We start from the raw sequence: 25,256 nt of genomic DNA on the forward strand, positions 1-25,256 counted from the left end.
GTCACTTGTGTCTTCTACTTGTGTGAGAGTCCTGGAACTGAACTGTGTCTTGCCCTCTGTGGCCACCTGGGGGAGCTTTGTGCTGGAGGTGCCCTGCCCTCCTCTCTGCCTCTTGGTGGCTGGGGAAGGGATGGCACAAGTCTTGAACAGAAAGACAGATTTCTCCCTGTGTGGCCTCCAGCAGTTAACTTCAACTCTCTAGCTGGATCTTGTGCTCTTTCTGACTTTCTGACACTGTAAGGTGTGGTGTTTGTTTTTTTGGGGGGGAGGGGGTGGGCCACACCCTGTGACGCTCAGGGGTTACTTGAGGTTATGCGCTCAGAAATCTCTCCTGGCTTGGGGAACCATATGGGACGCGGAGGTGGGTGGGGGGTATCAAATCCAGGTCATCCTACGTCAGCGGGTGCAAGACAGCATGCCCCTTACCGCTAGCGCCACCACTCTGGCCCCTATTTGTTTTTTGTGGGTTTTTTTTTTGACATTTATTTATAGGCACAAGCCCCTCTGCTAGTCAAAATGATCTCCCATACTGAGAAATAAAAATAAACCCAGAGAGGTTGTAAAGAGCCTCCTGATCCTTCAAGATGGCCCATACAGGGCCAAAGTGTAATGCAGCAGGTAGGGCGTTTGCTTTGCATTCAGCCGACCTGGGTTCAATCCCTGGCATCGCATATCGTCCCCTGAGCATTGCCATAAGTAATTCCTGCCTGTAGAACCAGGAGAAACCCCTGAGCATCGCTGGGTATTGCCCAAAAAACAAACAAACAAAAAAAAAATGATGGCCCTATACAGCTCTCAGCCTGAATTTGTCTTGAGCTGCTAACATTTCACACTTTGTGGGAACTAATTATAAACAGATGCCCAGAGTAGAATTCTGGATTTAGGAGAATTGATGAGGGAGGAGGGGTCCCCAGTGCAATAAGGAGCACTGGGAATACCAAGCCCCATAGGCCACAAACAGACTCAGGTCACCAATCATTTCTTGGCTTCCCAGGGGTTGACAGGAAAGGACGGCCACATTCAAAGAGGGCAGCCCTTCCCAGCAGAAGGTCACAACGGTTCACACTGGCTCAGCCTGAGAAAGGATCAGAGTCTCTCGACAGCCAGCGACTTTGAGATGGGGGGGGGGGGGGCAATAGCAAATCCTGACCCAACTCCCCTTGCCTTTCACTCTCTGACTTCCCTCCCTGCTCCATTCAACCTGCTTAGCCTTTCTTCCCTTCTTGGGCAAGCTATGTGTTTAGACACCTCTAGAAACAGGGTCTTCTCCCTCTTAGGACAGCATCCCATTTCCCACCTCAGCCCCCAGGTCAGTTCTGAGATCCTCTGAGGCTCCCCCACCGGGTCTAGGGGCTGGACCAACACCCTGCTGGGGGGAAAAGGGGTCTTCCTTGTTGTGGCGAGGGAGGGTTGTGCCGCCATTTGCCCACCAGGTGGTGCACGCGCTCCTGCATAGCCTCTCTGCTAGGAAGACGGACATGGGCCCCCTCACAGGCTCAGGCTAATTATGCACCTGCCAGCGGACCCCAGCCCAGCCTCACTTCCTTCCCTCGGGCTATTTCGCCATCGCCCCCACCTCTAGCCTCCCCTAGATTGCTCCTCTCCCTCCCCCACCCCGCATCTGCCTGCTTCCCACTCCCTGCCAGACCCACCCCTCACTCCCTCTCCCTGCCAGCCGTGCATCTGGCGCCCCCCGGGAGCCACTGATTCTCTGCCTGTCGCCTCAAGATCCTGGGCCGAGGGAGAGGGGCCCCCAGCTGTGGAATGGAACATAACCCCCATTCACACACACACACACACACACACACACACACACACACACACACACACACACACACACCTCCAGTAGGGATCCTCTCTGTGGACCAGCCAGAAGAGGGCCTGCAGGGAGCTGCTCTCACCAACTCCGCACCTGGCAAGGAAAGCAGAGAGTCCCTGTGAGAAATGGAAGAGAGGCAGAGGCTGGCCTGCAGATAGGCAGGCACAGATGAGGGACTGAGGCAAAGACGGAGGGTGAGGGTGGGTGTATGGGTGCAGATGGAGGGGGAGAGGGAACTGAGGCTGGCACCCTGTGGAGAGAGATGCAATAGGCCCAGGGGTGAGGTGGGATGGGACCTCCCTGCCTCTGAAGCATCTATGCCTGAACCCCAGTTTTTTCACTTGGAGCCTTAGGCCTGGTCACCACTACCCTTCCTGCACACCTCTGTCTGTTCTCTGTTCTGGGTTGAATGGATGGAGAGTGACTTCTCATCCTCTTGGCACCTCTGATGCTGCGCTGTGTGTGTGTGTGTGTGTGTGTGTGTGTGTGTGTGTGTGTGTGTGTGTGTGTCTGGCATATCCATTGATCTGCATGTGTCCTGGCTTGCCATTTGGACACCTGTGTCTCGGGGAGGGTATCTATCCTTTCGAGCTACCAGCTGTGATTTGCCCCTCTGCCAAAGGTGGAAAAGGAGCAGGGAGAACCCTGAATATGAGTGTCCTGGTGCCAGTGTGCTTTTGTCTGTCTGTCTGTCTGTCTGCCTGTCTGTGCCCCTGAATGTGGAAGTGGACTGTGTCCATCAGTGTGTGTTAGCCGGCCTCTGGCTGTGTACCTGTCTGTTATTCGGCATGACAGTCTCTGGACCCATTATGGGCTCCCCTCCCCCCCCCCCAGGAGTGACCCTGCTGCTTAATTATTGCACAGTGCTTGTCTCCAATCTCTGCTATCGCAGCTATCTCTGTCTCTCGGCTTGGCCCTGTCTCTTTCTGCCGGTCTCCTCACACCACCTCGGCCACAGACAGCCTCAGTGCATAGCAACAGCTGACAGCTGAAGACTCCGGGGCAGGGGAAAGAGAGAGGGAGACTCGGGGAGGAAGGAGGGAGCCAGCCTAGAGAGAGGAGAGAGAGGACCTGCCAAGACGGGGCTGGAGGGAGACAAGGACGGAAGCGGGGATGTGGACGTGGAGGAGCGGCGGTGAAAGATGGGACGAGGAAGGGCTGGAGAGGGCCAGCCGAGACTGCACCGGGGGAGGCTGGGCGGGCGCCTGGGAGGGGGGGACAGCAGGGAGCAGCAGGCTGGGAGGGGGCAGAGGTGACCGGGCATGGGGGTCCCGAGCAGGCCAAGGAGCTGCGGGGCTGGCGGGACGCGGGGGCCGTTTGTCAGCCCTATTGACAGACGTGATGGGGTTTCCGTCCGTGATCAATGATTCTCATCTCCGGGCAGAATGAGCCGCGGGGCGACCATCCATCCCCGTCAGCGTGGCGCGCCGGCGGCCAGACGAGGCTCCACCCGCCCGGGGGGTCCAGGGGTGCGAGGGAGACCCTCGAGGGGGGCGTGGGGTGGGTGGGGTGCCCGTCTTCCTTGCACCCCGGTTTTGGGCGTGCCATTCCGGGCGCCTTCGCCATCCTCCCGCTTGCTCCCCAAACCCCCCTTTGGGCAGCCTTTGGGCTCCCCGCACCTGGGCCGGGGGCGTGTCCGGGGCGTGCCGCGTGAAAGTCACCTTCGGTGCCCCCAGCCGGGCGGGAGGGGGCGCGCGGGGCGCGGCCGGGATTGGCGCTCGCGGAGCCCCGCCCCCCCGGCCCGACCCAACTTTCTCCCCCCGCACCCCGATCCCCGCCCCCCGCGCCCAGCTCCGCTCCGATCCCGGCTCAGAACGCGCCCCGCGCCGCCGCCCGCCGCCCGCCGGGCCTGCGCCCCCGCCGGCCGGCAAGATGCGACCGCTGCCCGCCGAATGGCTCCTGCTGCTCTGGGGCCCCTGGCTCCTGCGGAAGGTAACCGAGGCGCGCCGGAGGAACGCGGGGGGCTCGGGGGTCCGGGGACGGACGCGCGGGGCTCGTCCCGTTCGAACTTTGCGCCGCGTGGGTGGGCGCAAACAGACAGACAGACAGACAGACAGACACCTAGACAGACAGACTCCCCCTATCCAGGACTGATTGCTCCTGCAAGTTGGCACCGGCTTGGCAAGCGGGGGTGCCCCCCAGTAGCTCAGGGGGCACAGATCGGGGCTGGCTGGGAAGGGCACGAAGCCCGGCCCCAGAGCGCGCCAGACGGAGCGCGAGTGCGAGACAGACAGACACACAGACAGACAGACTGGCACGCCAGCAAGGGTGTGATGTGAGCCTCGCCTGCCTGCCAACCTCGCTCGCTGCCTGTCCTTCCTTCCACCCGCCACCTACCTACCTACCCGAGTCTGTCTTCTCACTCCTCTTCCTAGCACTTGTCACCCACCCTTCCCCAGGCGGGCACCGACCGGGCTCCGTCCGCGCTGGCCCGGCCCGGCCCGGCCCGACCCAAACACGCGCGCGCGCTCCCACGACTCCAAGAGCCCAACTTGGCCACGGCCACGATCCTCCCTGGCGTTTCCCACGGAGATCGGTGGCCCCGCAAGCCCCAGACACCCAGACACACCCCTCTTTCTCGAGCTCGCCCGCCGGCTGCTGCGGGGAGGACGGTGGGGAGGGTGTCTGGAAGAATGTCTCTCTTCCCCAACGCCCCAAGACCTTCCTTGGGGCGCACAGGCAGGGTGGGGTCCCCCCAAGGTGAAGGGGGCCCAGACTGACCAGCCTCCCTCACTCCCTCCCAAATTTGCAGGCTTCCACTCCTTTACATCGTGTGCTTGTGTGCGGTTGCATGCATGGGTCATGGGTCAGTGAGTACACCTGTGTGGCTTCGTGTGTTGTGGGGAAGCCAAGTCTGCAGGTCTAGTGTTGGGGTGAGGCGGGGGGGGGGGGGCGTGTGTGGCGCTGGCTTTGAATGGGTGAGTGCAGTCATCTGTTTCCGCCTTGTTGGGGTCCCCCAATGGGGGGCCTAAGTTCTTGCCTCTCTCCTCTCCTCTGCCTTTGGCTTCCCTATTTCCTGCACCCCAACTGTGACTTATCTAGTTTGGGGAGTAGGTAGTTGGCTTCTTAACCTCTACCAGTGCACCCCAGACCCTGCTGATTTTAGAATGTATATAGTTATTCCCCCCAACAATCAGACCCCCTGCTTCCTAGCCAAATAGCTTATGGAGAATGGGGGCTGCCTCAGTGAAGATGGAAAGTGCCCTTTTCCTCCCCAACCCCAACTGATGACCTTGATGACTGAAAGGTGGGCAGAGCAGCACCCACACACACAGAAGAAAACCTGCTTCCACTGCCTGGACGTGGGTTTGGATTCGCTGCCCAACTCTGCTCCTAAGGACTGCAGACGGGGGTCTGTGACCCACGGGCAAAGGGGTGGGGAGGAGATAAGGACGCGTTGCCCCACCTACATCATCCTTCCACCCCCACCTGCCTTTTGCCTTTCTGCTTCCTCCTGCTCTCCCCCCTCTCAGCCCGCCAAACAAACTCCCCTGTGGACAGATCTGGTTTAATTTCCTTTGCCCCCTGAAGGGGAATGGAACATCTGGTGGAGACTGGAGGGAGGATGAGCGTGAGGATGAGAGTGATGGGGCTGGAGCTGGAGTGTGTGAGCTGCAGCTGCGGGTGTCTCTGTGTGTGTGTGTGTTTGTGTGTGTGTGTGTGTGTAAGTGTGGGGGTCTCTACCCTTTAGCCCAGCTGTGTACATGTGAGAATCTGTTTACCCAGTGTACAGATGGTGGGGGTGTGATATAGAACGGTATGTGTACTTGTGTGCAGTTGTGAGTATGTTGTATACACACATGTCCCCCAAGGTGGGCTTTCAGAATCCGTGTGTGCTTGAGTGTATGTATTGGTTGTGAGTGTGGATCTGCTTGTGGCCTGGAGTGTGTGTGTGTAGCTTGCAATTGAGAGCTTCAGGATGTGTTCCTGGGGTTGTGGGGGGGTTTATTCCGCCAGGGGCGGAATCAGTGACAGGCTGGCAGGAGGCTGACACCAGGGAGGAGTCTGTAGAGGTGCCCCCAAGCAGCCCTTTGGAAAACCTTCCTGCCCCTGGCTCACAAACATCTCCAGTCCTGCCCTTGCCCACACTGTTCACGCCTCCTCCAGGGCTCTCTGCACCCCTTTCCACGCCAGCCTCCTGGGCCCCCACTGCTCACAGGGGTCTGGCTTGTCCAGGTCCTTCGGATCCCAGTTCCCTGACTCCCTCCCTCTAGCCCACCCCTTGCCAAAGGGACTGCCTACTGGGAGAAACAGCGGGCGATCAATAGTCACTAATCACTAATCACTAATTACTAATTAGTGGGGGAGGGCGGGGTGGGTCCCTTTGGGGCCTTCCAGCCCTATCCTGCCTAGGGGAAGGATTAGGCCCTGGAGCTGGACTAGCAGAGCTGAGCTGTGGGCCTCAGCAGGCAGCCCGCCTGCCTCCCGAGCCCCTTCTCTAGCCCCCTAACCCCCAGCTAATCTCTGCCTGGGCCACTTAGGCACGTGCTGTCTGGGCTGTGGCTCAAAGCTGTTGGTGGGGATTTGGGGGTAATCAGAGCCGCAGATGGGCCGGAGACATGGAGCCGGCATTGCTGACAGGTCCCCAGGGCCAGTCCCTATGAGGATGAGAGGCGAGGGGGGGGGGGGTCCCGGTGGCAAGACAGAATATAGGCCAGGAACTTGGGATGAGGGAGGAACTGTAGATGACAAGGAAGAGGTGACACACAAGGACAGAACCGGGGAGCAGAAACAAGCAGAGTGATGGGGGGGTTGGTGATGGGGAAGGGGCCAGGGTGGAGCTAGCTGGTCAGCTCCAGAACTCGGGCTCTGTCACCCCACGGGCTCGGAGATAAGTCGCTGGCTGCAAGATGGGCAACTTTGGGCAGAGCCCCGCAACTCCATCTGGACAGGGTCCAGGAGAAGAAGGGGTGCCGCAGTGAGAGTGGGGTCCTGGGGGCCAGGGGCGGTCTCAGGCCCCCAAGCCTTTCTGTCTGAACACCTTTGGAGGGCCCGGGTGCTAGGTGGGAATGAGCTAAGGGGCGGACACGGGGGAAGGGGAGCGTGGCCTCCAGAACAGGAAATTGGCGTGTCTCCCCCCACCCACCCACACCCCCCCCAGCTCCCTCGCCTGCCCCTCCTCCACCTCCACCCCGCCCACTCCCCCTCCGGCTCCGGCTTCGGGAAATTACATCCCCGCTCCGCGGCTCACCGTCCCCCCCACCGCGCCCCGGAGCCCGCGCCTTTATAGGCACATTTATTGCAATAATAAAGTGAGGCGCGGGGCGGGGGGCGGGGGGCGACCGTTCCCGGGGGGACCGCGCCGGCTCTAGGAAGCAGGGAAATAAAATAAAATAAAATCAAAATTCAGATAACGGTGAGCCCTGCGCTGCAGGCCGTGAGCGGGCGGGCAGGCGGGGCTGCGGGGAGGGGGTGCCCGGCCCAAGGGCAGAGCCCACCCCGCCAGCGGGCCCGCCCCCTCACGCTATCTGGGGGTCTAGGGGAGGTCTCGCTCCCACCTGCCCGGGCCCCCTCTGCAACCTGGCTCTGCAGCCGGACACTCCCGCCTCGCCACTGCACCTGTCCTAGGCTCCTGCCTCCGTCCCTCCTGTCTCCTTCCCTGTCCCCCGTCGCCAGGTCCAGTCCCCATTCTCCTCCCACCCCTACTCCAGGCTGTCTGCTTCTCCCCGAAGCTCAGTCCCCGTCCCTGTCCCCATTTCGGCCCCCACCTGCCTCTGATCACCGTCCTCACCGCCTCCAACCTTCAGTCACCGGGCGTGCCCTGCCTCGGCCCTATTTCACTCCCACCCCACCAGGTCCAGAGACATTCCCTGTCCCTGCCTCGGCTGCACCCCTGTCTGCCCACAGTGTCTGATCTCCTCTTCACCCTGTTCCCTTGCCCATCTCTGCACCCCTGTGCATCTAGACCTGTACCCGCAAGTCCCCAATTCCGCTGCCCTCCATCTGTCCAGTCTCCACTGCACCTTCATTCTCACTCCCACCTGATTTCTAATCTCCTCAGCCCCCAGTTTCCTGCCCTGCCCGAGTGCCCTCTCTCTCTAGGTGCAGGGGCACCAAAGGATCTTTCCCCCTTCCTCAGCCCTGGTCTGGATCAGGGATCCCCTCAAAACCTCGGGCAGCCACCCCGTCCTCCCCTTCCAGATCTTAAACGGCCCCGCCTGGCCCAGCAGCCCTGAAGAAGGACTGGCCAGTCTGGAGGCCCCGGGAGGTGTGCCCTGCAATGCGGCTTGGTGGGCTGACAGCCTGATCCTCCTTCTATTCCCAGAGGCCCCATTCCCAAAGAGCCCCCCTCAGTGGAGTTAGAACAGCAGAAAGAGGGTCCTCCTTGCAGGAGTCCACCTCGCTTGCATAGGCTTCCTTCCTGCCTTGTGGGCAAAGACTTGCTTCCAACTGTCTCCCGCCCTACTCTGGGCTGCAGGAGCCTAGGGAAGCCCCCTCCCCACGGAGCACCTCTGCCCCTCCAGATGACAGCCCGCCTCGCCTCTCCCCTCCGCAAATGTCATCGTGCCCAATTAGCTTAATTAAACCAGCTCCGGAGCGAGGGGAGCCTGTCTCGGACAACACCCTGCTCCTGCTGCCAGTTGTAGGGAGTGGAGACAGCATCCTAAATTGTGGGTAGAGGGGCTCCTTCATCACCAGCTTCCCCCACACTCCTACCTCCCCCCACAGTTGGAGACATAGACCGATGTCCCCGAAGGGGTGGAAGGAAGAAAATGGAGAGAGAGAGAGAGAGAGAGAGAGAGAGAGAGAGAGAGAGAGAGAGAGAGAGAGAGAGAGAGAGAGAGAGAGAGAGAGAGAGAGAGAGAGAAACTGGGAGCAAATCAGAATCGCGAGACGAGTGAGAGACTGAGAGACAGAGATGTGAGGCGAGAGGAAGATGGAACACCAGCGCGCGAGGGGGAGAGGGGAGCAGGCGAGCGAGCGCTGGAGCAAGGAAGCCAGAGGGAGGATTTTATTTTATTTTATTCCATGTTCCCATTTCTCGGCTCGTTTCCTCCCAGGCTCTCGCCCCTCCCTGGCCAAGCTCCCCCGCCAAGGTCGCTTTGGCCACACACACCCCCCTTCAACTCTTCCTTTTTATCTTGGCTGTCTCAGCCGAGGGTGTCGGAAATTTGCCAGGATCAGAGAAAGAAAAAGCACAGACAGTTATGAGTCTGGGATGCAGGCACATCCCTGGAACCCCTCACTGCCCGGACAAATTGCCTTCCCTCTCTCCATCCTGCCTGCAAGGAGTCCCTGGGCTAACGCAGTCTTAATAGTTCCTGGGGTGTTGCTGGGCGACTTTGGGATGGCAGAAGGGGCTGCCAGGTGTGGCAGGAAGAGAGGTGACTGGGCCCAAAGAGGTTAGGAGACTGGGGGTTTGTGTTCACTGGGATCCCCCATACCTTTCCCTGGAAGCCTTTCCTGAAGTCCTCCCTCCTCCAGTGTCCTCCCTGGGGGCTCAAGTCCACCTCCTGGACCCCAGTCCCTCTTGCATGGAGGTCCTTTCACCCTCCCGATCCTTCCCTCAACCTAGGTGCTTCTCCACCACCCTCTGGTGTTGGCTCTCAGATCCGGCTTGTCAGTGGAGTCAATCACTCTTCCCACCCCCGCCCCCCTCACCTGAGCTGGGAGGAGGAATGGATGGGAGGAGGGATGAGGGGGGCAATAAATATGTATGACGAGCTAGTGGCGGGCGGCATTAATAACCCTGGATCGCAGCGCTGCAAGGATGGGGACCAGGCAGTGGAGATTCCAGCCCCGCAGCAGCTTCACTCTGCCTTCCTGTCCTCCTGGCCTCTGACACTGGGTACACTGGGGACCCCCCCTTCTTCAAATCTCTGTCTGCTACCAATCTGACCTGCCAGCCAGGAATCTTTTCTACACAAGTCAGGACACACATCTGCACCCCCAGGGGGAACACAGTGGGGCACACGTGTTATATGTGGAGACATGACACACACCCTCTTGATAGAACTACACACGGGACCCAGGAGCTCACACAGGAAAAAAAATGACACCCCAGAGACTCCCACACAGCCGCTCACGGAGCAATCACTGATGGGCAACCCCAAGGTCAATACCCAGAGACTGATAGCCAATCCTGGTGTGGATTCACAGGCACCAAACTACCACAACATATACCTAGCTGGTATACAAACTGGGTCACACACAGCCACAACAATCCCCATACACACAAACCCCACACACAGCTGCCCCAGGGATACACACACACACACACACACACACACACACACACACATCAGCATAGGAAACACAATCAACCTCCTTCACGGACAGACGGACACACACACCATCTAAGACAGGTGCAAACAGTGCCCCGACCCATCTTCACAATACTGCCTCCCCCCCAGGCTGAATCCACACATCGAAAGGGCCACAGTAATAGCTCTGCCAGCACCGTCTGACTGACACCCTGACACATCGCTCCTCTCCCTCCCTCTCCCCTCCCTTGCAGCATCTCCATATTTCTTCCTGCCTCTCACCGGCTCCTACACTCCCGGCCCCTTACCCCTCCCATCCCTGCCCCAGATAATTGATGGCCGGGGCCTGGCCCCACCGCTCCCGCCTCTCAATCCATCTTGTACTTGGCCCATCGCTGTCTCTCAAATCAGCTGCCACCTGAGACATGAAGGGTGTAGGCTCCTATGGGCAGCTTCTTTGGCCCCTTGGGATCCCAAAGCAGGCTATCTCCCCATAGCAGAAATGATTGAAGTTAGGGGTGCTCAACCCACCATGCCCAGACTCCTGTTCTCAGTTTAACCCCCTTTGGGGTCCCCTTTATGGTTAGGGGAGGATGCACAGAGGTTTTAGTCTTTGTTGTTGCTGTTGTTGTTGTTGTTGTTGTTGTTATTGCTTTGGGGCCATGTGAGGTTCAGGGGTTATTTCTGGCTCTGCACTCAGGACTCACTCCTGGCAGTCTCAGGGTACCACAAGGGATGGTGGAATCAGAACCCGGTCAACCATGTACAAGGCAAATAAATACCCTACCTGCTGTACTATCACTACGGTTCCAGGGACTCTGATCTCGTCAGAGGTTCTGGGAAGTGCTCACATCTTTAATTACCCAAATGGGCTCCAAACTTGAGGAGAGGGCATCAAGGTCCCTAGTCCCCACTCCCTATACATATCCATGGCATTGGCTTTATCTTTTTTGTTTGTTTTTGGGCCACACCCAGTAGTGCTTCAGGGGTTACTTCTGGCTCTGCGCTCAGAAATCACTCCTGGCAGGCTTGGGGGACCATATGGGATGCTGGGATTGAATCTGGGTTCATCCTGGGTCGTCCACCTGCAAGGCAAATGCTCTACTGCTGTGCTATTGCTCCAGCCCCATTTATTAGCTTTATCTTTAATTGTTGTGGGGGCCCTTCTGGAGATGCTTGGGGGACACCACTACTGCATCAAAAGGCGGCCAGACAGGGCAAATAGTCAAGAATCACAGGGAATGAAAGTGAAGCATGGTACCTTCCAGAAACTACACTCCCCTTTTAGCCACACCCCAGTGATCGCTCCTTTTTGATTGGATTCTTCGAAGAGGCACAATTATGCTCTCACAAAAGTTGAATGGCAGGCATAGGTTGATGAAGGAATCCGACCAAGAGTGATAGATAGTACAGGTATGATCCCTAGGATCATACCAGGATAAAAGGAGGAGGAGGAGGAGGAGGAGGAAGAAGAAGAGGAAGAGGAAGAAGAGGAAGAGGAAGAAAAAGAAAGAAAAGAAAAAGAAACAGATCACTTGGCTTTGGCTTGCACGAGGTCCTCCAATGGTGCCTTCCCAAAGCAGCCACTGATGCCTTTGAGCTACTGTGGCTGCTTATTTATGTTTGCAGTGTGTGCAGGGACTGAACCCAGGGTTTCATCTATGTGGGACACTCTACCACTAAGTCACATTTTTAGCCTTTCTAGCACCAGTTTTAAGAGACTATGATATGAACCCAGAGGAATAGCACAATGGATAGGGCATTGCCCTACGCAGGACCAACTCAGGTTCGAGTCCCAGCATCTTATATGCACCCCCCCCCCCAGGAATAATCCCTGGGTGCAGAGCCAAAAGTAACCTCTGAGCATCACTGAGTGTGGCCCAAACCCCCGCCCAATTAAAACATTTAAAAGATAAAGAGTTAGGGACCAGGGTGGAGAAAGGGGGTTCGCTGGTGGAGAGCTTGGTCCTGGAATGCCCTTGCTAACAACAGTTTTGCAAGCCAGGGTTCCTAAAATTCCAAACCCAATGCCAAAATCCAAGGGGCTGAAGTGGCATGACGTGGCGTGGCATCTAGGGTTGCTGCTGGGTTGTACCCGGGACGACCCCCAGTGTCTTTTTCCACTCTGCAGGCCGCGAGTGCCCAGATGGCAGAGTCGGGGAGGCCTCCTCAGTACCTGGAGCTGCGCCCTGCAGCCGCCGTGGGAGGAGGCTCCCCGGGCCACCAGCTGCCGGCACCCAAGACTCCCCAAGACGGGCTGGGCCCTTCCCGCGCCTGGAGCTGGGCCTGGCCCGTGAACCACACGGCGGCCCTGGCCCGGCCCGGAGAGCCTGGGGCGTCGGCGCCCCGCACCAAGAGGAAGCCGTCGGTGAAGGCGGCCCGTGCCAAGAAGATCTTCGGCTGGGGCGACTTCTACTTTCGGGTGCACACGCTCAAGTTCTCGCTGCTCGTCACGGGCAAGATCGTGGACCACGTCAACGGCACCTTCAGCGTCTACTTTCGCCACAACTCGTCCAGCCTGGGCAACCTGAGCGTCAGCATCGTGCCGCCGTCCAAGCGCGTGGAGTTCGGGGGCGTCTGGCTGCCCGGGCCCGCGCCGCACCCGCTGCAATCCACACTGGCCCTGGAAGGCGTGCTGCCCGGGCTGGGCCCCCCGCTGGGCCTGTCGGCAGCCGGGGCAGCAGCCCTCGGGGGTCCCCTCCGGGTGGGAGGCGCGCTGGGCGTGCCCCCCGTGCCCGGGGCCAAGGAGTCGCGCGCCTTCAACTGTCATGTGGAGTACGAGAAGACGAACCGCGCGCGCAAGCACCGCCCGTGCCTCTACGACCCGTCGCAAGTGTGCTTCACCGAGCACACGCAGAGCCAGGCCGCGTGGCTCTGCGCCAAGCCCTTCAAGGTCATCTGCATCTTCGTCTCCTTCCTCAGCTTCGACTACAAACTGGTGCAGAAGGTGTGCCCCGATTACAACTTCCAGAGCGAGCACCCCTACTTCGGGTAGCCTAGCGCACCCGCCTGCCTATACCTACCTGCCTGCCTTTCCCCTTGCCATCCCCACCTGGCTCCGGGCTTCCCGCCCAACCCAGCTCCCACCTCCCAATCTCTCAGCGGGGACCCTGTAGCTTCCTTCCCTCGGCCTGGCCTAGTCTAGCCTGGCCTCGCTGTCTCCACCCTTTGCATTTTTGGGGTGCGGAGAACAGCCCTCCCAGGCCCCACCTGGGGTCCCTCCATTTCCTTCTAGGAAGTGACCCCAAGATGAGCATGGGAGGACACCCAACCTGGAGGGGTAAGGACACAACCCAGAATAGGGGAGCTTGGACGCTGAGGAGGTTCCCCTTTGCCCACCGTGTTAGGTTGGACACTCCCATTCCCTTTGCCCGCAGCTTTAACCAAGCTGGCACCCTCTTCGACATCCCTTCACCCCACTTTCCTACCCTGTGGGTGCTCATCACCTCCACCCTAACCCCAGTAAAAACTGTCAGGGCTGTACCTCCGTCTCCCCCAACCCCTGATGCCTGCTAAGCCCAGCCCGTCCACCTCCCACACCTCCAGGTAGGGGAGCGGAAGCACAACTCCTTGTCCACTGGCTCGCCCCTCTGCCTGCCCCCTCCCCAATTTCGAAGTCTCCAGCCCTATTTACTCTTCTCCTTTCCCGCTGCTTCCTCTCGTGATTTTTTTTTTCTACGCCAAAACAGACGTGAAAGGGCACAAAATAAAGTGAAACACTCCAGGCAGGCGTGTGTGTGTGAGAATTTTGTGGGGCAGTGGGGATGGTGGTGATGTCTGGTAGAGACCTGGCTAGGGTCTTTCTTGGGTGACTCCTGGGGAAACTGAGGCAGAGCTGGGCGACCTTGGGAAGGCATGCCAGGGCCGGGGAGAGACAGGGGTGGGTGGCCCTGACAGCAGAAGCCTCAGGGACCCTCCCGCGGTGGGAGGTTCACTCCCGATTCCCCAAGGGCTGCACCGGGGCGCCAGGGACGACAGGGCCAGGTCCGAGGTGGGCCGGGCTGCAGCGAGCGAGCGCTGACAACCTGCTAAGCTGGCGGGGCCCGAGGCAGGCAGGCAGGCGGGGGAGGAGGCCGGTGTTGGCGGCATCTGGAGTCATCGATCTTCCTTTTCCTCCCTAATTTCGTGGGCGCTGAGTTTGCAGACGGCGGAGGGCGGGAGGGAGGCCGGAGTCGAGGGGCGGGGGAAGGGACGAGCGGGAGTTGGGGAGCCGGGCCGCGACGCCTCCTGCCAACCGGGGCCCTGCAGCCAGCTGCCCACCCGCCCGCAGGTCCGCCGCTGCCTCCAGCTCTCAGCTGCTGCCACCGCCGCTGCTAATTTTATCCGCCCCCAGCCCTGGCCGGGGCGTTAATTGGCTGCTTCTTCATTAGCAGGTTTTCAGCTCAGCCGCCCCCCTCCTCTGGGGACCCCTGACAGAGGCGAGGGCGGGGGGGGGGGTACCAGCAAGCTGGAGCATAGAACCTCTCACTTCGCGAGCGCCTGGGGTCAAGGTGCAAAAAGGACAGCCAAAGTGGCCTGCTGGCCTGCTGGGTTCCAGTGAGGAAACTGAGTCTGACTTGGTGGTGCATAGTCTAGTGATTCGTGGACAATGGTCTTTGACAGCCGGACAAATGAGTGACAGGACCAGTGAGAGGAGGAGGGAGGCAGGCGGGATGTGGCTCTGGGTCTGAGACTGGGACAGGAACCCAGTAAGCCTTACCTGACTGAGGCTCCAAAGTTTAGGAAGATTTGTGAACTTCTGAGGCTCAAGGAGGAGGGATAACAGGCCCTGACAGAGATCCCACTAGCAGGGATTAGAATCAGCAAATTGGCTTGGTCTGTTTCCTTTCCTCACTTGTAAAGCAATAATAACGTAATATGTCTTCATTGCAAGAAAAATTATTTTAACTGGGGCCAGAGCAAATTAGGTGCTTGCCTTATATATGGCCAATCCTGGTTCAGTCTTTAGCACAACACCCCAAATGATCCCCCAAGCACCACCAGGAGTGATTCCTGAGTACAAAACGAGGAGTAATCAATCCCTGAGCTAATATTACGAGATGTGGCCCAGAAACAAACAAGCAAAAATTACAACTAATAATAGTGATGGATAGACATGTGGTGACCATTTGGTAATATATACAAATGTCAAATAATCTATGGTAAACTTTAAAGTAACGTATGCCAGTTGTAGCTATATATATGTCATGTCCTGGCGCATGTCCAGGAAACATTTCCAGGAGTCATTGTCCTCCCCTTCTGCTTCCTCCACCGTCATCTTCTCTTCCACTTCCAACATGTGGATATTTGAAGCAGACCTAGGTGACCTGCCTATAAATGCAAGTGTTGCATTTTGTTCTTTTTTTATTGTGGGGAGGGGCACACCGGTATGCTCAGGAGTTATTTCTGGCAGGCTCAAGGCACCATATAAGGTATTGGAGATCCAACCCAGGCTAACTTCATGCAAGGCAAATGCTCTGCCCATTGTACTATCACTCTAGCCTCACACTTTGTTCCCTTTTTTATGCCTTTCCCCAGTATACATATTCTGGGGTGGATAGAAACCCAGGGTCTATATATATGAGTATTCTTCCTAGTACTGAGTTAGTCCCAGCTCCACTTTTCACCTCTTGATGTTTCAACGATCAGTAATTTCTTTTTAGATCCCCGAGGGTGTGCCCATGCTTGTCACAGAAAATGAACTCTATATCCTCCTTATTACTCTTTATGTCTAGTGAATGAATAGATATGTAATATTGCTATGTAAGACAATGGTTCTCAAAGTGAATCACTGAGGAGAGGTTTCATTAACAGTTCATTGGCACAAGTGGGTAATCATCCATTTTTTTTTTCTTTTGGATCATATCCAGCAAAAATCAAGGGTTACTCTGACTCTGTACTCAGGAATTACTAGAGAAATCGTATGGGATGCTCAGGCTAGAACCTGGGTCAGTTGTGTTAAAGAATAGTGACTTATCCACTGTATTATCTATCCAGCTCATCTAAAAATCTACTCTTTAAGAGCCAATGAATTAGGGGCCAGAGAGATAGCACAGCAGTAAGGCATTTGCCTTGCACGAGGCCTACCAGGGATGGACCCAGGTTTGATCCCCGGCATCCTCTATGGTCCCCTGAGCCTGCCAGGAGTGATTTCTAGTGTAGAAGCCAGGAGTAACCCCTGAGCACTGCTGGGTGTGCCTCCCTAAAAAAACAAAAAACCAAACCAAAACAAAACAAAAAAACAGTCAATGAATTAGAACCTCTGCAGAGAAGTCTCAGACGTGTATATATTTATAAGATATTGTCTAGTTAATTTTGATGACCAGGTATGGGAGGTGCCAGTTAGTCTCTCCCTCTCAAGTCAGGTTAAATGGAAGAGACTTTCCCATTCCAAAGAGCTACAGTTCTGTAAGAGGTGAGCAGCAAATAAAATTCAATAAGCACTGTGCTAGGAATGGGAAGCTTGCTCAGCTTCTGGATACCTCCTCAGGAGGAGATTGCCATGGAAGAGGCAAGTTTGTGAAACAGAAACAATTTGTTCCAGAGCATGTTTACTTACAGGATCTGGGATGTGTGTGTGTGTGTGTGTGTGTGTGTGTGTGTGTGTGTGTGGTTTTGGAGCTACACCCAGTAGTGCTCAGGGGTTACTCCCATCTCTGTGCTCAGAACTCACTCCTGGAAGGTTCAGAGGACCATATGGAATGTTAAGGACAGAGCCTAGGTCATTGCATTGAAGGCAAATGCCCTATCTGCTGGACTATGGCTCCAGCCCACTTACAGGATATTTTTTTAAATTTTTACTGTGACCAAAGTGCATTACAAATCTTTCGCTGCATCATTTATGGTACATAGTGACAATGAATGAGGGGCATTCCCACCACCAGTGCTGTCCTCCCTCTGCCCCTGTTCCCCACTTAAAGGATCTTAACTTTTATTTTTTTTTGCCTTAAAATTGTTTTTGGGGGCTGGAGAGATAGCACAGTGGTAAGACATTTGCCTTGCATGCAGAAGAATGGCTGTCCAAATTCCGGTGTCCCATATGTCCCCTGAGCCTGCCGGGGACGATTTCTAAGCATAGAGCCAGGAGTAGCCCCTGAGCACTGCCAGGTGTCACCCAAAAACCAAAATAAAAATTGTTTTAACCATATGCATTAATGTTTAGGGATTTCTTTTGGCTCTGTACTAAAGAATTATTCCTTCAGAGATTTGAAGCCAGGTCAGCTATATGCAATGCAAGTACTTTACCAGGTGTACAATCTATCCAGCCCCTTCACATATTTTTATATTGCTTTGTGGATGAAGAAACTGAGGCCCAGATAGGATAGTTAGTCCCAAACCTGGAACTTCATTCAGCTCAGGGGGTCTCACCCTTCCAAACCAGGTGCTTTCAATCACTTGGGACTTTCTTGTACAGGAATTTGTTTTGTTTGGGGGCCACACCCGAAAGCGCTCAGGGGATACTCCTGGCTCTGTGGTCAGAAATTTCTGACCCTCTATAATCGCTCCAGCCCCTCTTGTACAGGATTATTTTTTATATTTCCTAATAGTAGATTGATAGTAGATATGCAACTGCATCCAATAACTGTTGTAGACAGAAATTAAAAAAAAAAAACCCACAAAATTTCAAAACACTGAGGAGATTAGGGGGTTGTACCTCTTTTCTTCCAGGCAAATCCTCTGCCCTTGGGGCTAGCTGGATTAGAGAGGGACGAGTAGCGGAAGAAGGGGAGGGAAAAAAACTACAACTCCCAAAAGGCGATCCAAAAAGGGCCGCTGTACGCATGCGTCAGTCCCGCCCCTCGTTCCCGCGGCCCTTCTCGCGCATGCGTGCTTCGTCCTGTCTATTTCCGACCCCCGGCTTTCCCCGGCCAGAAGTGGTGTCTGGACCTCGTGCGACCTGGACTGCAGCTGCCAGTGATGCTTGCCTTCTCGCTGCGTTGGGCGACTCGGGTAAGAACGGGGCCCTGGAGACAAGGTTTCCAGGAGCAAACAAAGTCTCCTCTCCCCTTAGTTCCCATTCACAAACTTTGGGGTTCGCTCTCTCCTTTTTCCACGCACGTGGTTGGAATCCTGAGGGAGTAGAGGAGTAGCTAGGGATTTCCAGAGATCCCGGAGGCCGCAGGGGATAACGGTTCCTGTTGCATGCCTAAAAGTAGGCTTGCTTAGGCCTCCTGACGTGGCATTGGGGTGAGAACCTTACCGGATGCCTTATGGCTCTACCGCCGCAAAAAAAGCCTTTTCCTGGCATGTACTGGCTAGCTGAGCTTTTCTTGCTTGCATAGAGCTGGCAGATGATGCAACCGTTCCTGCTGTTTGCATCAAGGGTCCTGCGGCTTTATGGTGGTAGAAATGTGTGTGTTGCTGGGGAGGGTGGGTATTGCACAGGACTGGGATGTGGGACTTGGCATATACCCTTTGCTGCACCCCCCCTACTTGTTCTTCAAGGACTCTGAACCACCTCTAAAGCCCCCACTGCCTTAATTCATGTCTATTCAACTATGCCCCAGCCCCATAGAGAGTCCTGTAGGAAGCCTTGCAGAAAGAACCTTTCTAAAAGTTTGTAGGATCAGCCTGAATTAAAGACAAAGTGTTTTTTTTTTTTTTTTTTTGGAGGAGAGACTTTGCCCTGTGGTTTTACAGAGTAGTAGTTCATGGGTCAGGCAGGAGGGAAATTCTGAGATGAAGTGAATGGACCGAATCAGAACCACCCCCTGGACATTGATCTTAATCTTGGCTCTGGTATGGCATTTGAAGGTGGAAAGAACTAGAACTGGCTGACTGGACGGCTAGATTTGGAGCCAGAGAGTGTGATAAGCATGACAGGGGTGTTGGGTGACACTCTAGATGTTTGATTTGACGCTGCTTATTGCTTCCCTAGCCTCTCAAGAGATGTGGGCCGCTGGGTGGCATGGCTGTGCGGTGCCAGCACAGTGAGGCAGCTCGGACCCAGGCTGGAGAAGCAGTGAAGGGCTGGACAGGCCAGGAGAGCCTGTCAGAGAGTGACCCTGAGATGTGGGAGCTGCTTCAGAGGGAGAAAGACAGACAGTGTCGTGGCCTGGAGCTCATTGCTTCAGAGGTAGGTGTGGGGGTCAGGGTGGGCACCAATGGTCATTTCTCTGTCCTGTCACCACATCTCCCTTCTGAATCAGGGCCTGCCTGCAGGTGTCTCATCTCTGTCTTATTTGGGGGTGGGGGTGAGGGGTTGGGCCACACCTGGTGGTGCTCAGGAGTTGCTTCAGACTCTGTACTCAGAAATCTCTCCTGGCAGGCTGGGGTGGGACATTATGGGATGCTAGGGATCGAATTAGGGTCTGTCCCAGATCAGACACATGCAAGGCAAAAACCCTACTACTGTGCTATAGCTCCTGCCCTTATCTCCTCTGTTCTTAGGGCCCTCAGACACCATTAGGACATGGAATAGAGCTTCAGAGAGCAACTAGGTCCTTACTACCTCTTTCCAAGAAGAGAAAGATGCCCAAAGTTCCTGTCTCAGTGGGCAGGTGGCCTTGCTGGGGACATTGGCATAGCATCTGGGATCACTAGCTGCCTCTACCCTGGTCAGGAAACCCGAGTGAACAGAGGTCTTCCCTGTGGACTGGGTCTCTAGCAAGGCAAAACTTTGGGGTCCCAAGAGTTGGTCCAGTGTCACTGATATTGCTCCTTCCCTCAGAACTTCTGCAGCCGAGCTGCTCTGGAGGCCCTGGGCTCCTGTCTAAACAACAAGTATTCGGAAGGTTATCCTGGCAAGAGGTGAGGGTGAGCCCTACGGGGATGCCTCACAGTGCTTGGGCTTAACTGGATGGGGATAGATAATGGAGCCCCTTCCCTGTGCCCTTACATGCTTTCCCTCCTGTGGCAGGTATTATGGGGGAGCAGAAGTAGTGGATGAAATCGAGCTATTGTGCCAGCGTCGGGCCCTGGAGGCCTTTGACCTGGATCCTGCACAGTGGGGAGTCAATGTCCAGCCCTACTCTGGGTCCCCAGCTAATCTGGCTGCCTACACCGCTCTCCTGAAGCCTCACGACCGGATCATGGGTCTAGACTTACCTGATGGGGGACAGTAAGTGTGATGGTAGAGGTGGGCTGGGAGCAAGCCTTTTGATGGTCTGTGAGGGGGTGAGGGGAGGAACCCTGTTCTAGTGTGAGGAGGGTGGGGTGTGCTTGGAGCCAGGTTTCAGGGACAGGCCTCAGGTGCTTGGCAGGAGTCAGGCCAGAGTACACCCCTGCAGCCTTCTCCCTCCTCCCTCCCAGTCTCACGCACGGCTACATGTCCGACGTCAAGCGTGTGTCTGCCACCTCCATCTTCTTCGAGTCTATGCCCTACAAGCTGAATGTGAGTGCTGAGAGGGAAGGGCATGCCCGTCTAGGAGCCTCTTCTGGGCAGGCAGTGCCCTACCCTGCTGCCCCCTTAGGCCTTTAGCTGTCTTTTTTTGTTCACCCAGCCCCAAACTGGCCTCATTGACTATGACCAGTTGGCCTTGACCGCGCGCCTTTTCCGGCCGAAGCTCGTCATAGCTGGCACCAGTGCCTACGCTCGACTCATTGACTACGCCCGCATGAGAGAGGTTGGTAGGGGGCGAGAGTTCTGGGACCGGCCCCAGGGGCTAGTGAGGAGGCTTGGGGGGGGGCAGCCTGGGGCAGGCCCACAGGACCCCCCGCAGGCTGAGGCTCTCTCTATACCTGCCCAGGTATGTGATGAGGTCAAGGCTCACCTGCTAGCAGACATGGCCCACATCAGTGGCCTGGTGGCTGCCAAGGTGATCCCCTCACCTTTCAAGCATGCGGATGTTGTCACCACCACAACCCACAAGACCCTCCGAGGGGCCAGGTCAGGCTCCCCCAAGGCTGGGCCTCCCCTGCCTCACACTCCCCTCCCCAGCACAGCCGGGCTGGCTCTGAGCTGCCACTCCCACCTGAGACCTGGAAGTCTTTCCACTTGTTGGCCGCAGGTTGCCTTCTGCGCACAGTGGCCATGCCCTGGCGGGGTTTTGGGAGGTTGGTGAGGGGCTGCTCCCCTGGACCCTCAGCCCGCAGAGGCTGGGCCAGGCAGTTTCTCACCTTTCCTGGTCCTACTTGTGCTTTCTTCTTCCATCTGACCCCTGCTGCTACACAGGTCGGGGCTCATCTTCTACCGGAAGGGGGTACGGACTGTAGACCCCAAGACTGGCCGAGAGATCCCATACACATTTGAGGACCGGATCAACTTCGCTGTGTTCCCCTCCCTACAGGGGGGTCCCCACAACCATGCCATTGCTGCAGTCGCTGTGGCCCTAAAGCAGGTTGGAAGCCTTGTCTGGGGAGGGTTTGCTGGGGTGGGGTGTGGGCCTGGAGGCATCAATCCTGCACCTCTTTTTAACTGACATGGGAATCAGGGTAGAGGGAAGAGAATACCCAAACGAAGTTGGGTGGCATGTGTGAGGAACGGGGGATAGGGCTTGGGTTCACAGGCATCACACCCTCCCTCCAGGCCTGCACCCCCATGTTCCGGGACTATTCCCTGCAAGTTCTGAAGAATGCTAGAGCCATGGCTGACGCCCTGCTGGAGCGAGGCTACTCCCTGGTGTCGGGTGAGCCAGATGGGCGGAGCCTTCATGACCTGAGATGGTGCCCCTGAGCTCATGATGCCCGGCTCACTATTTCTCCCCACCCTAGGTGGCACTGACAACCACCTTGTGCTAGTGGACCTGCGGCCCAAGGGCCTGGATGGAGCTCGAGCAGAGCGGGTGCTGGAGCTTGTCTCCATCACGGCCAACAAGAACACGTGTCCCGGGGACCGAAGTGCTATCACCCCAGGGGGCCTACGGCTTGGTGAGCCCTTGGGTGCAGGCGGAAGGGGTGTCAGGCTGCCTATGAGAGGAGCTACGCTCACCCTCTTCTGCCTCTGCCAGGGGCCCCGGCTCTGACCTCTCGACACTTTCGGGAAGATGACTTCCGCAGGGTGGTAGAATTTATAGACGAGGGCGTCCGCATTGGGTTGGAGGTGAAGAACAAGACTGGTGAGTGGGCAGGGCCCAGGCAGGGGTGGTGGGCAAGGGGAACAGGCACCGGCCCCTTCCCTACTGAGCTAACTGACCCTCTGTCCTCTCACCCCGAATCTGACCACTTCCTCTCTTTCCAGCCAAGCTCCAGGATTTCAAATCCTTCCTGCTCAATGACCCAGAAACCAGCCGCCAAATCACTGACCTCCGGCAACGGGTGGAAAAGTTTGCCAGGGCCTTCCCCATGCCCGGCTTTGACGAGCATTGACAGCATCTTGGAAATGGGGTGCACAGACTGAAATTTCTTCTTCCCCCTCCTTGGACCAGCAGAGGGGATGCCTGACACCAGTGTATTTGCTGGAGGAGAGCACCCCCTCCCCAAAAATCGCCCCCCCCCAACTCAGAGTTGAGTTGATTCCTTTTGTAACAAGACTTGGATCTTCCCAGGGCTTCCTGCCCTGCCTGCTCCCACTATCTCAGTGTTAGACTCCCCACTTTCTTGAGGAGGGGGAGTTGCCTTCATGAGCCAGGGCAGCAGAAGGGTAGGGTAGACACCCTCCTTTTTGTTTTTATCTAATAAAATGCTAACCTGCCTCCTGCTTCTGGTTCTGGGGGAGGGAGTCCCCTGGGCCAGGTGGTGATTTGTCTCCCTCAGTGTCTCCCCCACTCTCCAGCCCCCACCAGGACCCCCGGGGCTGCAGCCTCCTCCCTGTCTCTGATCAGAGCCGACACCAGACGTGATTAGCAGGCGCAGCAAATTCAATTTGTTAAATGAAATTGTATTTTGCCCACGGCTGCTTCTGTTTGATCCCCGGGGATGGAGGGGAGCATGGGGGGGGGGGCGGCAGGCAATGGCAGGGGGGAGGCCCAGGTGCTGGGCGGGAGGGGGGCCGGGTTGGAATCCCGCTGTGCTCTCTTGGGTGAGGTCCTCAGAGCAGGCGGAACAGCCCACTGCTAGCCCAGTCGAGCCAGGGCAGCGCCAACCTGAGTTAGCCTGGGACCCGCCACGTCGCTTGGCACTCAGGCCTCTGCTTGCTCTTGGCTCACGTAGGCCACGCGCAACACGTAGCCTTGCCACGCCCGGTAAAGGGGGGCTGGAGCAGGCTTGGAGTGGACTGGGTTGCTGCTGCCCTAATTGCCTCCCTCCCTCCCCCAGGGACTCAAGCTGAGGGTCAGAGGCGTTTCCGCTGCTGGGAACAAGGGACAAGGATAAAAGTGGAGCCAGTCCCCCCCTGCGTGGGAACCCCAGACTGTGCAAGCAGGGGCTGGATAGCTAGTAGGCTGACTGGGGTTTGCATCGAACGTGCACCTCGGTCCAGTTCAGAAATCCGGTCGGTCCTTCTTCAGCTTCTTATAGTCGGTGGAAACAGCAAGGAACTAAGGTGGAGGAACAAGGGATTTGCATTGGGTGCCCCAGGCCTCTGCCCCTTGCTTGGGGGGCTCTGAGGGAAGGGTGGGTCCATTGGATGAGCAGAGTGGGTACAAAACCAGTGCCACCAAAACTACCTTATATTGGTCATTGGGACTTAGGCGATTCCAGGGCTCCGGGTTGTTCTTTCGGTCCCAGCTGTGGATAAGGGGGGCAAGGAGCTATGACTGGAGCCTGAGGTGACCTCAGGGTCTCTTTCTCATCCCAGTACCCCCTCCTACCCGAGGGGCTGGCTTGTAGAACTGGGAGGGGTATGTCGGTGCTATGCTGGTAGAACTGACCTAGAGCTGGAGAGATACTTTGGTAGGGCACTTGATTTGGTCCCCATATGGTTTCCCCAAGTCCCACCAGGAGTGATCCCCGAGCACAGAGCCAGGAAAAAGCCCTGGTGTCTGACTGACAATCTACACCCCAGGTGAGCCCTGCAGAGCCGAGCAGAGGGCCAGGCAGATAGCCCACAGGGACAGCCGTGATGTGCCTTGAATGCCAACAATCCAGCAATGTTAGGGGGCTTCTGATGTGTGCAAGATGCTACCCCAGAACCCAGTTGCCTCTGGGGGGAGCAGACTTTGCAGCATTCTGCTCCCCGCAGCATCCCCCCCCCTCCACATTCCTCCCGAAGAGATAGAGGTACCCAAAGGCCGCAGGCTGGCACAGCAGCGTCGCCATGGTAACCAGGCCCGGAGCTGTGTGGGCTCCAAAGCCCAGAGCCAGCAAGTCTCGACCCACTGCAGCCGTCGGGTGGGTCAGGCCAGAGGAGGCTCTGGGTTAGATAGAAGCTGGTGGAAGTCACAGGTGTGCAGCCTTGTGAGCCCAGCCAGGCCCCATGTCACCTGTATTCTCGTCCCATCTGGCTACACCCAGGACCCCTGAGAGTGCCCCAAGACCGGCCTTTTACCAGACATCAGGGCTGCGCAGGGCGAGTCGCAGCAAGTAGAGCGCGGCACTGCCCATGCCCAAGCCAATGAAGCCGATCATCGGAATGAGCTGCAGGAAGATGAGGGAACCATCAGGGTCAGTGCCTCCCACCCCCCAAGTTCCAAGCTGTCTGTGACCAGCTTTTCTGCCAAGCCTGCTCCCATCCCACCCAACTCAGGCTCCCCGGTGCCCCTCTAGGATGAGATCAGGAGACGGCCCTGGACTGGAATCTGGCTCTATGGCGCAGCTGGGACTTGGCTTGGGGGCACCAAACTCACCCCCGGATGTCTCTTGACCTGTCGGTATAAGCGGGCCCCCAGACCGGTTCCTGCCATAGCTCCAAAGTTTCTGATCCTCAAAGCAGCTCGGCTCCCTCACTCCTCCTGGGGTCCCGCCCCCCCTGGGGAGGGATCAGATCAACCCAGCCTGGCCCAACCTCTTCCTTTACTCAAAGCCTTCTCCCTCCCACAATTGGAGGCTGGGAGTTGAACTGCTGAGGAGCAGAAGGGGTTTCTGAGGTCCACTGTCTGTAGATGGCTGTGCCCTGGCCCAGAGGGCCCCATTCCACTGGGCACAGGATGTGAGACCTCCATAACTTTGACCAGAGACTACCTGGAGGGAAGGAGGGGTCCCATGGGACTCCAGACAGAGAACCTTAGGCAAAATGGGTGTGTGGTGCCTCAGCAGGGACCGGGGACTAGTAAGAGTCTACAGAGCCCTTTGGGGACTCGAAGGTACTAGAAACTTTATTTTTTCTTTTAGCTTTTTTTTTTTTTTTTTTTTTTTTTTGGTTTTTGGATCACACCCTGCAGCATTCAGGAGTTACTCCTGGCTCTACCCTCAGAAATCACTCCTGACAGGGGCCGGAGAGATAGCATGGAGGTAAGGCGTTTGCCTCTCATGCAGGAGGTCATCGGTTCGAATCCCGG

The 25,256-nt window shown here is 56.9% G+C and overlaps 2 protein-coding genes across 2 annotated transcripts; one reads left to right on the forward strand and one right to left on the reverse strand.

Annotated features, from left to right (window-relative positions):
- The first annotated feature begins 17,824 nt into the window (after positions 1-17,824).
- On the forward strand, positions 17,825-22,771 carry SHMT2 (serine hydroxymethyltransferase 2). The gene is made up of 12 exons (XM_049783076.1): positions 17,825-17,952; positions 18,881-19,078; positions 19,673-19,752; positions 19,862-20,062; positions 20,254-20,335; positions 20,445-20,567; positions 20,691-20,830; positions 21,116-21,281; positions 21,470-21,569; positions 21,655-21,810; positions 21,891-21,998; positions 22,121-22,771. Exons 1-12 carry the CDS (start codon positions 17,920-17,922, stop codon positions 22,246-22,248), a joined length of 1,515 nt encoding a protein of 504 aa, XP_049639033.1. The 5' UTR covers positions 17,825-17,919; the 3' UTR covers positions 22,249-22,771.
- A 75-nt stretch (positions 22,772-22,846) lies between these two features.
- On the reverse strand, positions 22,847-24,662 carry NDUFA4L2 (NDUFA4 mitochondrial complex associated like 2). Its single transcript, XM_049783102.1, has 4 exons — positions 24,606-24,662; positions 24,308-24,396; positions 23,487-23,547; positions 22,847-23,357 (listed from the first exon to the last, which is right to left on the reverse strand). Exons 1-4 carry the CDS (start codon positions 24,660-24,662, stop codon positions 23,301-23,303), a joined length of 264 nt encoding a protein of 87 aa, XP_049639059.1. The 3' UTR covers positions 22,847-23,300.
- Between the last annotated feature and the right edge of the window lie 594 nt (positions 24,663-25,256).

The sequence above is a fragment of the Suncus etruscus genome, chromosome 11 (genome assembly GCF_024139225.1).
Source record: "Suncus etruscus isolate mSunEtr1 chromosome 11, mSunEtr1.pri.cur, whole genome shotgun sequence".
Taxonomy (NCBI): Eukaryota; Metazoa; Chordata; class Mammalia; order Eulipotyphla; family Soricidae; genus Suncus; species Suncus etruscus.